This window comes from Cygnus olor, chromosome 6 (genome assembly GCF_009769625.2).
Source record: "Cygnus olor isolate bCygOlo1 chromosome 6, bCygOlo1.pri.v2, whole genome shotgun sequence".
Lineage (NCBI taxonomy): Eukaryota > Metazoa > Chordata > Aves > Anseriformes > Anatidae > Cygnus > Cygnus olor.
Window position 1 is genome coordinate 10,250,756 of NC_049174.1, and position 16,171 is coordinate 10,266,926.

At 41.8% G+C, this 16,171-nt stretch overlaps 1 protein-coding gene across 6 annotated transcripts in view; it reads left to right on the forward strand.

Annotated features, from left to right (window-relative positions):
• The window catches only part of TRPM8 (transient receptor potential cation channel subfamily M member 8), a 140,487-nt gene that overhangs the window by 88,786 nt on the left and 35,530 nt on the right, over positions 1-16,171 (forward strand). For 5 of the 6 annotated variants that reach the window (XM_040560970.1, XM_040560971.1, XM_040560965.1 and 2 more), the window contains 5 exons: positions 7,334-7,438; positions 9,022-9,095; positions 11,872-12,028; positions 15,435-15,612; positions 15,961-16,133. In XM_040560970.1, the coding sequence (XP_040416904.1) occupies positions 7,334-7,438; positions 9,022-9,095; positions 11,872-12,028; positions 15,435-15,612; positions 15,961-16,133 (687 nt within the window). Of the gene's footprint in view, positions 1-7,333; positions 7,439-8,549; positions 8,695-9,021; positions 9,096-11,871; positions 12,029-15,434; positions 15,613-15,960; positions 16,134-16,171 lie in introns of those variants that run through there. The other variant, XM_040560969.1, reaches the window with a different exon arrangement.

The window sequence follows — 16,171 nt, forward strand, 5'->3', positions numbered from 1 at the left end:
CCCATTTGATCCATCATGCTTGGATAGTGCTGCAAAGCCCATCTATGCGTTTGCTTGGGCTCTACCATGAGTTTTGGGTGGGAACAGATGACCTCAGAGTATTTACAGCCATTGAATGCTGTAGCATGGTGGCTACACTGTGAAACTCCATAAACCTACCTCCAGTAAGACATTGTCTTTAAACAGAGCTAGTAGCATGTGGCTCAAAGCTCAGCCAAAAGAACCTTGATCCTAATACGGATTTCACAGCCAATAGTTGGTAATTTTAATGCTGTCAGCCCATGATAGTCTATTTATTTGGCACTAAAAAAAATCACTCAGTGTGGTGAGGTGAGACTAACTGAGTTAAACACAACAAAAAAAGACATTACAAGAGAATGAATATATTGGTCGACTTCACAGGTGCGCTGTCAATTCTGCCTTCAGCAACAAAAAGCTAGTTATAAGCTCTCATCGGTCCCGGGTTGGAAGGTGATTTACTGCCAGCTACTGATCTCATAGCATCTGCCTTTCTGCAGAGCGGAGACTGCAGGGTTCAGAAATCCCTGTAGCTCTTCAGGCACCATTTGACTTAAATCTGCTCTTTGCTTTATGCTTTTTATTTTATTTTGTATTTTTTAAAGGATCATAAGGTTCATTTGTGTGCAGAAGCGTCTTTCTTCCTTACAGTCTCTTATTGACTATTGGTGCAATGGAAAATATTTTTATACCTACGTTGCTTTCCATTTCTTAGTAATACAAGTGCTTCCTGTATTTTGATACCTGCATAGATACTGGCACTGGTAATATCCAAATGCTGATCCTGAGGATTTTTACTTCATTGATCATAGAAACATAGCTCTTTGGACACGATCTGAAGAAGAATCCGTATTAGCACCGTTTCTATTGTTCAGAAATACTAACCTGGCTTTAGTCCCAAACTGGACTCAAAATAAACTCAAAAAATATAAATATTATAAGATATATATAAAATAAAAATATATATTAAATTATAAGTATTAAAATATATAAATATTATAAAATATAAACTCAAAATACTCCTTGGAATGCTCTGTGAATTAGGAAAGACAGCAAGTTCTGTGGTGTTTGGCAAATTCTCACTGAAATTTCTCCAGTGGAAGTAGAGACCTGATTTTGCTGGAATACAGGAAATATTAGTGTATTTGATGTAGGTTTGGAATACAAGTGATAGCAATTACATCTTAGATATGTATTCTTAAATCAAGAATGCAGATGTGCTGGAAAGTGTGAATTAGTGCCAATGGAGGAGTTCTTGTCTTTGGAAACCATTGATCATCTTTTCCTGGGGAGATTAAAAAACTCCTAACGTGTTCAGAGATCATTTCTGACTTAGCTTGGGGTACAAACTCCCTCACTAGATGTACAGGTGGATTTGCTACATTTGAGAGACAAAGTGCTCCCAAAGTCCATTTTTGCTATGTCCAGGACCGGGCAGAATTCTGCAGTTGCTTTTTTAAAAGAATGTTTGAGGGCCCCTTTTATGTGGCTAGGGTGCTTACTGCAGGTACGAACCCCAGGTAAAGATTCGCGTTCAGCGCTTCAGTAGTTTTGGTGCATGACCACATTGCTAATGTCTGCCTCTGAAAACTCTGTTCCTGTGAACAGAAGTGTTTTAGCTACCTCTGAGCATTAGCTGCAAGTCTTTGATATGTTTCCTTATGTTCCTGAAAAGTAGTAGATCACGGATGAATTATGTCTTTGGGCTGAACACACATGGCAAAAGCAGACTGAAATCCCTCCTGACTTAAAAAAAAAAAAAAAAAAAAAAAAAAAAAAGTCACTGGAATGTGCTGTTCTAGTGCAGGTTTGTCTCCTGGATGGTGAAATAACCTGTACCCAGCAATGTGGGATGCTGAGTGAGGAAATTAAATAAAGGAAACCTTTTCCTTCAGTTTGGCAGAGCACAGGAAATAAAATACAAACTGTAATAGCCTCCAATGGTTTGAACTCAACCAGTTTTTACTACAGCTTAAGGTAGGCTTCATGGGATAGCAGCTCTTACAGAGCAGGTGAAGTGGAATGTGTATTTAATGCTTACAGGCGCTGGCTTTAGTGAGGACTTAAAGTTCTGCATGGTAATCATTTTCTGATTAAAATGAGCAACATTTAGAGTCTAAGCTCCTTCTGCCCTTTTGCTCCTTATGTCATAGTTGAACCAACTGGATAACCAAGCCAAGAGGGAAAGAAAATGGAGGAATGAAGCGCATGGTAGCTGCCTGTTCGTAAGCCATTAATTGCTAATGTCCAGTATGTCTAGCAGGGGCAGGCATATCACTGTTAGAAACTGCAGAGTGAGTTAAATGAAATCTGCAAATGCAGATGTGTGTACGAAAAGGTAATGTGAGATTTAGGGTAAGTAAAGCTATTTCTGTCACAGAAGGAAAGATTGTTCTGAGGACGGGGAAATCCAGATCCATTCCCTTTCTTGCTGATGCTGCTTGGCATCAGCATCTTCATGCTGCCAGTCCTCGGTGTGACAGGAGACAAAAATGCTTCTGAGCCACCCTACTCCTCCTGTTGCAAAAGCAACAGAGGTACATTTGCTGAGACTTTCTGGTGGTTATCCACATACATGTCTGGGCCCACTTTGACTGCATGCTGGGAACAGATTCCTGGGAGCATCATTCCCTCAGTTTCAGAGAGGAGAAAAGCCTGGAATGGGGTGCGTGGAGGGAGCCCAGCACACACCAGGGGGCTTTTGAACCTGGATGATTTGGGATCATAATTCAGACTGCCTTTGCACGGCTTAGTGACACACCTGATTACCAGGAGCTAGCACCGTGAGCCTCTACTTGTTTTTTATGGTTGTGTTTTCAACAGCAGGTCTTTAATTACACCACAGACTGGTTTTGTCTTGGGCCTTTTGGGCAGTATGGCTTTTGTTCTTTTCCTCCTGTGGTTCTGGGGTTCCTGACGTGTTACCACTTCTGTCCTCCACGGCTGGATGCAGTTTGTCCTTTGCGTGCTCATCCACGGCAGTGCAAAGTAAAAGAGGGTTGTGGGGAGTGGTTGAGCTGGACACGGGGTGACATCTGTCCAAAGTGTTTGACTAGAGGGATGTACGAGGTAATTCAGCAGCACACGGGATAACTCTGCTTTCTACAGGCAGAGTGGGCTGGGAACAACGTGGCTCTCCAAGGAGGTGCTGTGAATTTCATGGCAATAGAAATTACTTTTACCAAAGTGTAGAGATTCATGGCTGTTCATTTTGGAACTGTAAACATTAAAATCTATTTCTTTATTCCCATAAGCATTTTGTTATATTTCCAGCTTTTTAATAGAGCTGCTGATTAGATAAATGAGCTGCAGTATTGTTATCAGATTCTACAGTACACTGGCAGCAGGTGGAGCAGAAACTTTGCTGTTCTCCACCTCCTGCAAATAACCTGCAACAGTCATTTATTTCCCGTGTCCTGCTGCCATTATGTCTTCCTCCATCATTAATTGGTGAATAATCCTGCCGGTGCTTGCTCCTGTGCATTTTCTCTTCCCCCGTGCCCTCCCTTAAAAGGAAAGCATGACACAGATTGAAAAAGGTGGGGCTTTGCAAGCCGAACTATATCAAAACCTTCCTCTTTGGGTAATGATTTCAGTTGGATTGCTGGGGCATATACTGGAGACTTTGGTAAGTGCTCCATGCTGGTACATGATTAGGCTTTGTTTTTATCTGTGCTTAGGAGTAAATACTTTTCATACGCTGAGATTGAGGTAGCTGTACCTCTGAAGTTTGGCACTGTCCTTTCCTTTTTAGAAACTGACACTTAAAGCCAGTTGCTAGAATTATGTTTATGTAAATAGTGGTTAGATTTATCTGAAACCTTTCTGGAAGTGGAAGTTGGTTTTGTTTTTCAGATGCAGACAAGATTTTTAAAAGCCTATTTATTAAAGTCTCTTTATTAAAAGTTATTGTTTATGACTTCTATTTTTTTCCCCCATTAGACTCTTCCAGGATGAAGATTTCCTTGGAATATGCTCCTCTAAGTGCTATGGAAATCATATACTTAGTCTTACAGTTTAGAGGATTATTCTTGTTTTTATCTAATGTTTAGTATTCTCAAAAACTTGTTAGTTTAAAAAGCTTATGTTTTAATGCAATGGTCTGTGCTTTAAACAATGCCTTCCTATATATTTAATTGGTTTGAAATCTGATCAAAAATGAATTGCATTTGCCTGTTACATAGACTGCAGCTGTCACATCTATTAAAGTGTGTACAACTGCTATTATTTCTAACACTGGTGGAGTTAATGAGTTTCTCTCCCAAATATCTGCTAAGCACTGTGGTATCAAAAACTTGAAATTGAAATTGTGGTATCAAAACTTGAATTGAAATAAAAGTCTAAGATTTTCAGTGTTCCTTTGCACTCTAACTTTTTTCAATTTGTTTGCAGGCTATTCAGTCTTATCAATTATTTAAAAATGCAGGGAGACAAACTTTGAATTTCTTTAGCGTTTTGAATGAATAACTTAATGCCCTTGTTTCCATTTAATCTTTTCTCTGTACAGTTATGTCCATGGCCACTTTTCTGGTGTTAACTTACTAAACAAATCAACAGGTAAAGTAAAACTCAGCCAATAAATGTTGCATAAACCCAGACCAACACATATTTCTTCCTGCACAACTTTTATCTCAAATCATGCCTTTTATAAACATTTTTCTACATCAAAAATCAATGATGTGAAATGATGAGAATTGTATACTGAGTTACTTGGAACTTGTCTCCCAGTGCAATTGTCAGACATTCAGTTAAATGAGTGATGTGGTGGAGAATGCTTGCTTTTGTTTTAAGCAATCTAGTGAATTTTAGGGACAATACCCTCCCAGTCATCACATTCTTGGTCGATACCAGAATTAGTCAGAATGCTCTTTGCAATCTCCTAGTACTCTGTAGCGCACCTCTGTAGCCTGGACCCGAGGTTCACCCTAACGAGGGGCTGGTCCCGCCAGGAGTTTGCAAGTGGGTGCACATTCACTGTGCCCCACACAAACCCACTGTGTGGAGGATTTAGAAACTGGCACCCCCAGCAGCTGGCACCGGGTGCAGGGGCCGTGGCCCCCTCCAGTCTCACTCAGCAGCAGGCACGTGGTTCAGAACAGAGATATTTTGGAAAGAGTTGATTAGGAAGACAGCACAGGCTGCAGTGGTCAGCCTCGCCAGCCTGGTAACCAGCCCTGTTTTGCATGCAACCAGCTCCTTTTATACCCTTTTCTGCCCATTTCTCCTTTGTTCCTCCCCGATTGCCTTCCCCTCACCAGCTGGCACAGTTCTGCTGACCCTTCCCACCCAAATTCCCAAACCTCAGCTTTGGATCCTTAGCAGTTGCAAAATCCCAGTTTGCCTGCAGTTTCTTGGTACCTCACCAGTTAGAGTGCCTGGAGAGATTTTTCTTGTCATTGTCTCCAAGCTTTTTTTGTCAGGTCCATGTGTCTGTATATTTTGTGTCTGGCTTGTCCCTTTTCCCTCCGTTTCCCAATTGGCATGGTCCCTGAACAGATAACCTCGCTGGAGGAAACCTTCTCACCTGCCCTCATCATTTGCAGTACTGCAGATTCGTGTGTGCCATGCAAGCTAGCTCACCATTGTCTTGGGAGGCCTGAGATGAGTTTTTTTAACTGGTTGTCCTGCTACTTATGTTTTGTGGGGGGTATATGCATAGTCTTCGTTTCTTCTTTTTCTGCAGGGAGCCATGCATTTGAAACAGGGCGCACTCTTTATGGAACAGCAATGCAGGCTCTGTTTGAAATGCTGTGCTCTTGGCCATTCTTTGAGAGATTGGCATTGCTCTTCCCCTTGTAACACCCAGGTGGTGAACACTGGCTTTTTTGGTGAATTCTGTCACTCCATAGGTGCTGCTTCTAAGCAGTCACATTGAAAACTGTGTCTCAGCTGAATACAGGTACCTTTTTAAGCATCCTGCTTTCACACGACACTAGATCAGTGCAGCATAAACGAAGCTTAAACAACTTCAACTTCAAAAGCTGAAGCCGTGCTCTTAACAGGGGGAAAAAGAAGAGAGACTGTGATCCCAGCTAGGTCAAGGAGGTCAGATGGAGTCGCTGTGGCCTCCCATACACAGTAATAACGCTGAAGGAGCCAGTTGTGCTCCCCTTCAACAGGAAATGGTTTTCAGAGTATTTTTATATACTAACTATTATGTATAAATAGACACGTTTCTGTGAAAACTTACCTTTTTTCTTGCTTTGGGAGATGCTCTATTTATGACTACAGCTTCCAGCTGCTTTAGCCTATCCTACTTTGTCGAACACCGTGAGTAAATAATTTCCCACTTGTTAGTTTTCGGTGCTCAGAAATAATATATTCTCACTCAAGACTGCTTCGTTAGAGCTGGAGAATGAGCGTTCCTGTGTCTGGGAGGCTGCTGTTCTCCATGTGGTGCCAATGGCACCTGGGAGGCAAGCCCAGTATACACAGTGAGAAGAAAAGGCAGGAGAGAAATTAGTATTGAAACAAGTGGAATTTGAGCTCACTGCCATAGCTGGCTGCCAACCTTCCTTTTTGGCAGATCTTTTTCAATATTTTGTTGCAAATAATGTATAGGGAATTGAAGCACTTGTTGTTAGCATAAAAATAAATTTGTTCTGTGCTTTGGGACATGGTGCAAATGAAGTGATCCTCCTTCAAAGACAGTGAAGTCAGTACAGATGTCTGCTCTAGAGGGTGACTGACGTGTGTTTGACTCCAGGGCTGTCTCGTTAACTTTCAGATGCAATAAACTTTAATTCAACCTACTCTTCAGGTTGCATCGTTGCTAAAGGAGTGGATGGAGACACGAGGGACCTGAGTTCAGGTGCTGCATCTGCCCTTCCGGTGTGCTTCAGGACCAACTTCTTTTTACACTGCAGTCCGTTTTCTGTGGTTGAATTGTGTCTTAATAATATCCCATTTAATTTGTAAACACACTGAACTAGGAACTGTTCATTGTATCGAAACAGTAGCCCAAATCCTCAGCATGCCCGTCAGAGATGGGAAGGCAAAGAGAGCTAAGATACTGCAGTGAATTGAGTGGTGCGGGGCAGCACATACACTCCTTTCTCAAAGCATGTTGACTTGGAGTTCTTTCTGAAGTGGGGAAAGAAGGGGGAAAGTCTTTTTGTGGAATGAAATAGGAGAAAAGATCTTCTCTGAATGGTCGTTTCACATTTGAGGAGTCAATTCACTTTTAAAATCTCTCTGCTGGATTTAAGTAAGTCTTCCTTCGCCTTCCCAGGGCGCTGAGTGTCCTTGTTGATTTCACCTGTTGAAAGCAGTGACCATTGTAGTGAGCCTTTCCACCTCTGCCGTGCTCTTTCAGGTTTCTACAGGCACCATGCGACACCGAAGAAATGGCAATTTTGAGAGTTCCAGACTTCTCTGTTCCAGCATGTCTCGCAGCATAGACGTGTCATACAATGACAGTGTAAGTATCAGGTACATCCTTGATAGGCTTGGGTACTGTCTTGGGAGAGGGACACAGTGGTTATGAAATAGGGCATGTCAGGAGAAATTTGACTGATTTGTCAGTTTTCCTTTCATGGAGTTTTCACAGCCAAGTGAACCTTCAGGCAGTAATGGTGCTTCGCTGACTTGGTGAAAGTCTAAAGGTGTATGTATTCCTTTTGATCTGTATAAATTTTTATTGTTTGTTAGTCATTTCTGGTTTAAAATCCTTTTTCACATTTTGGTTTGAGACAAATCCTCTGCCTCTATAGAGAGGAACTTCCACCTCTTCATTTGATGGCAAAGGCAGACAACAGATAATTACATTAAAATCCCTTTCAAGCCTCAGTCATTTGCTGATCACAGTCTGGCAGTGTTCTTGCTTCTGCTAGGCTTGAAAGTGCTGTAATGATTAGCTCTTATGTCTTTAGCCTGTAAAAACCACAAAAATGAAAAAAAAAAAAAAAAGTGGAGGGAACCACTTGCTAATTATGTTCTTTTCCATTTCCTTTGTTTTGGATATTACACTCATTTTAAAGAATGCTTTTCCACTTGGAAGAACTTTCCTTAACTGCTGTTTAACTATGAATTCTGTCAAACTGGTAAACTAAGCTATAAATGTATTCATAGAATCATAGAATATTCCTTTGCTTTTGATCCCAAGCAAAATCTTGGGTTGCAAATCCAAGCTGTGCTTTAAAAACAAAAAAAATCCAACCTCAAGCCTTTGTCTGTAAGTGAGAAAGTTTTTTTTGTTGTTTTTTTTTTTTTCCTTTTGTCTTCCTGGCCTGCAAAGGCAGTTTAGGAAAGAATTTGTAGCTCAAAAGTTTGAAAGCTCCCCTGAACTTCTGGAGTTTAAAGGTTAATGTGACAGGTACTGGTTAAACAAGCTGGAGAGACTTTGTGTTCCACTGAGCTCACATAAAGCATGACTTCAGTTCAGGTCTCCTACTGGGGTATCTCTGTGTTGAATTGAAATAGCCCCTACCCAAGAGGACATTAATGTCTGTTTTTCAGAAAAATAGTGTTGGTTACAGTGATTTAAGCACTATCTTGACTAGAGTTAACCACTGTTTATAAAGTATTTTCAGTTTTAAGTGCTTCAAGTTGTTTGGAAAGGTGGCAATGCATGCAAATAGAAATGCTTCCTAACCTATAGCTGACTGTATTGTGCTATTGGATACAAGCAAGATGTTTTCTTTGGGGGTCTTTTGGATTAGAACTGTTGAAATTCAGGTAGGCTCTCTAGCAACTCTTAGGGTATCAAATCTGCTTTGCTGTTCAGGATTTCTTATGAGAGGAAGCCCCACTTTTTACCTCTTTAGTGTATGGGGTTTTTTTTTGATTGTTTGTTTTTTGGAATGCCCATTTGTGATTTTTTGTAGTCTTTTGTGTCATGTCAATTTCCCTCAGTGCTTTCTATGTTCTCCCAGCCATCCATGTTGAGAAAGGAGACTTGAAAAGTTGCACTAGTTTCACTTTGTGCTTGAGCTGAGTATGCTGTTACTGAGGTTTCTGCTGTTTCATGAGCTATTGGAAGTAATATTTTTTTTCCCCCTCAAGGATTTGGTCAACTTCATTCAAGAAAACTTCAAGAAGAGAGAATGTGTCTTTTTTACAAAGGACACCAAGTCAGAGTAAGTAGATATTTTTCTCTTGTTTTGCAGACATCGGGGCGGCTGGGAGCTGAGGGTGTTTTCTTCCTGCTAGGCCGCATGGCAGTGGCTGGTCAAGGAGCAGACTTGGCTAGTTTTTTGTAGAGTCTGAATCTAGCAGTGCAGCCTCACCTCAGTCTCGCTTGTACAACTATATTCATTGTCAGTGTTTGATCTGTTAGCATATATCTGAGATATTGTTCTGTTGTGGTCAAAAGAGCTGGAATCTGATGGTAGGATAGACACCCAAGGGTGCTTCTCCCAGCTCTAGGACAGTGCTCTACAAACGTTTTTGATCATACACTCCTATCAGTTAAAAAAAAAAAAAAAAAAAGATTGAGCACCACCCATATATATGTCTTCACAAATTTACTACTGTACTAATTATGAACATTATAAGATTTGTATTCATAGATTCATATTTATAGAATAGTTCAGTTGGAAGGGACCTACGAAGACCATCAGGCCCAGCGGGCTGACCACTCCAGGGCTAACCAAAAGCTAATGCATGTTACTGAGGGCAGTGTCCAAATGCCTCTTGAACACTGACAGCCCCGGGGCAGCACCCACCTCACTAGGAAGCCTGTTCCAGTGTTTGACCACTACTGGGCCATATCCCTATTATCTTCCCAGGATGTGGGTCCCTGCCTCCATTTTGGTTTTGTGTTTTAATTTGACTGAGAGGTTCTGATTCAGTCATACTGGTCTCCTGTGTCCCTTACCCAATTTCTTGCATGTTGGAATTGAGAGTTCTCTTGTCCTAAGAAAAATATCTTTAAATATATCCCAGCTCTTCATGCCTGAGGGCAGTTTCCCAGGGCTTCCCATCCACTGATCTCTTAGCTGAAAGTTTGCCTTCCTAAGGTTTAGGGTCCTGACTATTCTTTTTGCCCAGCCTATATCCCTCAAGATCATAAATCCTACTAGGGCACAGTCACTGCAGCCCACATTACCTCCAGTCCTGACTGCTCCAGGAGGTTCCTCTGCATTGGTGAGCAGCAGGTCCAGTGATGCATCTCCTTTGGTTAGGCTTTCTATCACCTGGACTAGGATGTTACCCTCAACACACTCCAGGAGTCTCCTAGACTGCTTGCTGTACCATGTTTCCAGCAGATGTTAGGCTGGCTGAAGTCGCCTAGCAGGACCAGGGCCTGCCAGTGTGATGCTTCCTGTAGCTGAAGGAAGAACAATTCATCAACATTCTCCTGTCGATCAGCCAGTCTGTAGTAAACACCTACCACAAGGTTTCCTTCATTGGCTTGACTTCTAATTCATTGCTATTTTTCAATAACAGCTCCATGCAGTCAATCTTTTCTTTTCCAGAGAGGGCAAGTCCACTGCCTCTCCTTCCTTGCCTATCTCTTCTGAAGAGTTTATATCTATTCATCACTGCACTCCAGTTGAGAGAGTCGTCATGTTTCTGTGATAGCAATTATCTCATAGTTTTCCAGCTGCCTGATGGCTTCAAACATGAATCAATAAGTCTGCCCAGCTTGTTGGTAAAGATGGTCTTGCCCCACTTACTCATCTCATCTCCCAACAATCCTGGCCTCTTGAAGGAGGTACTGTGATCATCGAATCTGAAACCTTGACTGTGGTACTAGCCATGTAGCTGGGTATTGACTTGTTTCAACTCATCTGTGCCTACCTGGACCCTACCTCTGACTGGGAGGACTAAGGAGAATGTTACCTGTGCTCCCAAACCTTTTTTCATTGCTCTGAGAGACGTGTAGTCCACCTTGATGGTTCTGAGTTGCCTTGTTGCCGTATCATTGGTTGCTATATGGAAGAGTAGAAGCTGATAACCATTCTCTCTTGATATGAAAATGTATTAGCCCTGCTCAGTCAGGCCCTGGGTTTACATGGAAAATGATTACATTCAAGAAGGCCTCTTCATACCTGGTTAAGAGCACAAAAATGAAAATAAACTATTTGTATCCTTTAGGTTTGCATCTGATGAGGTCACATCTGTTGTTCTCTGATGCCAAATTCTGCTTCATTTCTGTGCTTAGTTAGGAGTTTCAAATTAAGCTGCTAGTGATCTAACTAGAATTGTGGTGATGACAGAGGTCATATAGGTAAGACCTGTCCTAAGATGTCAGCTCACGTGCCAGCATGGACTGATTCCTGAGATGTATTCCACTTTGTTTCCTGGCACAAGTAAGAACGGAAGCAGATTGTAGGAGGAGGAAGTGTGATTATTCTTCACCGTGAGGGCGGTGAGGCACTGTTACAGGCTGCCCCGAGGAGCTGTGGGTGCCCCATCCCTGGCAGTGCCCAAGGCCAGGCTGGATGGGGCCTGCTCTGCTTGAGTGGGGCCCCTGCCCATGGCAGGTGGCTGGAACTAGGTGGTCTTTAAGGTCTCTTCCAACCCAAACCATTCTTTGATTAGGTGTTGGTCTCAGATAATCATGGCTCATTTTACATGCTAATTTGTCATGTAGCAAATTAGTTGAGTCCCATGCACGACTGGTGCCACAACTCCTCCTGCTGCTTGGTTTGTTTTATTTGTACAACCCTGCTCCCAGACTTTTCATTTGGGACTGCTGCTGTAGTTACACTGTGTTTCACAAGCTCCAGGTTTGTTGCAGAACAATACTTCTTGGAAATGTCCTGGTAGAGGAGAAGTTTTGAAGGTGGTGTCAATTGTGAACATTTTCTTTCTCTTGTTAATAAAAATAGTTACTGAAAGAATTGAGGGCTTACTTTTCTGTACTCAGAACAATAACTGGGGTTTGGTGCCTGTTCACTCTTTTAGGGGCAACTTGTGTAAGTGTGGATACCCTGAAAATCAACATATAGAGGGCACTCAGATTAATAACAATGAAAAATGGAATTATAAGAAGCACACTAAGGAACTTCCCACTGATGCCTTTGGGGACATTCATTTTGAAAACATGGGAAAAAGAGGCAAGGTAAGTGATAATATTAAAGGTATGTGTTAGGCCCCTGTTGGGTGCACCATATTAGGAGTCCTGAATCCAATGCCAGCAAAAGCTTCTAAAAGCAGAGAAGGTGAAGCTCTAGTATATTTTATTTTCAAGGAAATGGAAAGAGGCTACAAAGGAGACAAGATATCAAGCTATGATAACTATAATAAAGAATAATTTCTTCTGTGTTAATAGTTTTTATAGGCAGGTGATGTGGGTGGGGTGAAAAGAGGTTATCTTTTTCCAAGTGTGGCAAAAGAATGAAGGTGATGCTCATTTATTTTATTTTTTTCTTCTCTTCATGTACCTAGTTTTATTGTAATTTGCATATTAATACAATTCTGAAGGCCTGGAGTTTGGAGGAAATAATTTCAACTAGACCTGTGATGTCTGTCACTGGGACTCTGTACCCCAAGTGTATCAATGTCCATTCGCAGTAGCATTTTGTAGTCCTCATCTATACTGAAATGTGATGGTGTTGAAGAACAACTCAGCACCTTTTTACCTATCTACAGTAGTGAACCCAACATGCTAAGTTCCAATGCCTGAACAATCAGGTTGCTAATAAAGATACGTTGTTCCTGACTGTCTGACTTTAACACCAAGGCGAGATTGTTTTCGTGATTGTTTTCCTCCTCCTTTCCAGTGTGGACTAATCTATGCTTTAGAAAGAAAATGGTGTGAGGATGTACACCAGTGTAACCCTTGGGACAGGAGCATGTGTAGCATGCTTTGCCTGTGAAGGTGCAACAGGATCCATGAGATAACCATAGGGCTTTAACATCTGTAAGGATGTAAGACCTTTCTTCTGAGGACCGGTGCTCTTCAGTACAGAAGTTGCACATGCCTGCTTGATACTCCACAAAATCATTATTGATGCTTTATAATGGTTTTAAAATCGTGTGCAATGTCATTCAGCACCTGCCAACAGAGCTTGCTGGTCACTCATGTATATTGCCTTCCTCCCGAACTGTTCTATGTGCACAGTCTGTGGAGTTACAGCTTTTCTTTACATACATTGCTATCTTATGCCCTGTACTGGACACTCTGAAAGGTGCTTTGGGATGTTGGAATGAGGCCTTTTGTGCTGCACGTAGAATAATAGAGTAACTTTGTTTAGAACTCTTTCTGAATTTTTCTAGTAAAAACTCCTGCTCAAAGCACACCCACTTGTGTGGCAGGGCTCAGGCCCCTGCCCAGTTGAAGTCTGAGTATTCCCTGGGGTGGAGAACCTACACTGAGGGTAAATTCATAGGAAATATAAGATACCAGTGGAACTTCAGAGGCTTCATTGTTTTTCCTCCTCTTCCCCTCTCCCTTTTCCTCCTCACCTTGCAGCCCCCTCCCTTCAAATCCAAGGTAATCAAAGACTGTATTCAGTGAGGGAAAAGATGTTTTATTCTGTGTCACGCTTCCTAGGACACATAAGTGTTTTGGCAGAAATGCTAGGCTTGAACAGATCGATAAAACCTCTGCATTTAGCAAGCCCTACTTGAGCTCAGTTACTTCTGCAGTTTTGCTCAGAACCTGCAGCATCCAAGAACCTCGTTGTTTCTGTATGTAATGTTCTGGTAGCCTCCAATCTGAAAAGTGCTGCACTCGAATACCATTCTGAATTCAGCTCTTGAGATACTTCATTGCCTGTGTTTGAGGAGTGGATGAATGTGAGCGGGAATAGTTGGAGTGCACTAGTTGGGTGTACCAGGCAGATGGCACTGTTGCATCTTGGAGAAAGCAAGTGGCTAACCCGAGGCATTCACCTGACTGAGTATAGCCTCAGCAAGGACTCTAGAGGTGGGAAGTGCCAGATGAATAGTTGGTGGTGCATGGAATAAAGCTGAGGTGTGTTTACGATTACACGTTGTGATGATATACAAGAGAACAAGATGAACTGCGTGGGCAGGTCAGCTTTAGTACCTGTTGGGTTTTTTTTGTTATTGCTTTATATAGATGAAAACAAGTTATTCAGCTGGAAACCTTTATCTGCTGATGAAACAAAGCTGTATGCATAAAGACATAAAGGATTTTGTGTTATCAGTATAGAGCCTTGTACAGGAGAAATTCCTTCTAACTCTAGAGCTAACAAGGTTTGCATTGGAGATGGTTTAGCAGCTCTGTGGAGCGGTTGTTTCTGGCAGCTTCCCCTCTCCTGCAGAACACCCAACTCTCCATGCATTTGATGATCCTTAGAGTAGATGCTGTGAGATTCCATTAGCTCTCATGTAGCACCTTGTGCCTTCTAGGCTTGCTCTGTGATGTGCTGTTCTGAGCCAGATGCAATAACTAGCTCTGGGAATCCTTCCTAGAACAGATGAGTATGTTCTTCAGTTTAAGTTAACTGCCTCTCAATATTTTATTTTTGATTTTTTTAATTTTTATTTTTTTAGCAGAGAAAACAATCAAAAAAGGCCCCAGAGCTTTTACGTAAAAGGAAAGATGGTAGGTCTATCCGAGGACAGATTATCTATCTTATGTTCTTTATAGCATCCTCATTGAGTGTTCAAGATTTACTAAAAATTTGATAAAGTTTTCATGATGTGTTATATATATGTTATGATAGGAACAACATATATATGGAGTCTAGAATTTCTAGTTTGTCAAATTAAGACTTTAACAGTGTACTCAAAATACAATTCTAATTATTATTGTTCACTTACAAGAATACTACCATTAATCCATAAACAAAGCTATACATAGCTTTGTTAAAGTTAAAATCATTATATTGCAAACTTCCTATGGTTCATCCTGTGAATCCCATGGTCAATGCTCTTGCCTTCACCTAGTAGCACTGCTATCACATCTATAATCAGCTGAGGACAAATAGGTTCTGAGAATCTGCACTCTCAGTTCAGTACAAAGACTGTGGACTTTTAGTAGTAGTGGCAAAAATCATATTTTGTGGACTACACAGTTTATCTTCTGCCCAGTTAAAGTTGTATGTGGCAGAAGCTGGTAGTGCAGTTTCAGCACTGCAACTCTGCTTGAGTTGCAAACTCCTGACAGGTTGAAGTTTTGGGACTGAACCCAGAAAAGGTGGAGCTGGAGATTGTAGGACCTGCAGTCACATTCCTTACTGTGCTGCGGGTCTGAAATTACCACTCAATGTTCCACTTTAAGACTGTGCCTTATCTCTAGACCTGGTCACTGAGCTGTCAAGAGACAAAAGTACCTTGGAAGTCCTAGCAATGGTGCCTGCTTGTAGTGGGAATATAAAGATACTTTAGAGGAAGAAATGAATACTTAAGCTCCAATTCTTCATCACTTCAGCCGCTGTCTGCCAGCTACTGGAATGAGAGTGTAGACTAGAGAAGAAAATACAATTCCTGGTCTGTTCCCAGCTAATACTATTTATCTCTTGTTATTTGTTTCTCTCATATTTTTCTCTCCAAAGTACATCCGTTTGTCGTGTGACACAGACTCTGAAACACTCTATGATCTCATGACACAGCATTGGCACCTGAAAACCCCTAACCTTGTCATCTCTGTCACTGGAGGTGCAAAGAACTTTGCACTCAAGCCCCGGATGCGCAAGATATTCAGCAGGCTGATCTACATTGCCCAGTCCAAAGGTAAAGACCTGCAAATGGGTCTATGTTATTTTATTACAGTGTTGGAGAGAAAGCACCTCAAAGGGTCAGAAGGGAAGCAGTGCATTCAGTTTGTTTCTGCTTGGCTGATGCACTTGGGACAAACGTTGCCTAACAGTTTGTAAGTAACAGGGTTGAGAACTAGCCATCAGGATGCCTGTGATAATGTAAATTGTGTACCGTATCTTTTGTGTTTAACTGAAGAATAAATGTCTCCTTTATGGTAAGGTCTTAAGAGGGAGTTGGGTTGTGGTATTTTAAAGGGTGGGTGTTACGAGAGTGGGTATTCCACTGCATTTTCCCAGGTTATCCCCCCTGTGTTATCCCCAGGAGCCTGGATTTTCACAGGAGGCACACATTACGGGCTGATGAAGTACATCGGGGAAGTGGTCAGAGACAACACCATCAGTCGGAGCTCAGAGGAGAATGTGGTGGCTATCGGCATAGCGGCCTGGGGCATGATTTCCAACCGAGAAAGCCTGATTCGCAGTGGTGATAACAACGTAAGAAACTTGTTCAGTCAGTGGGGAAATGAAGACAA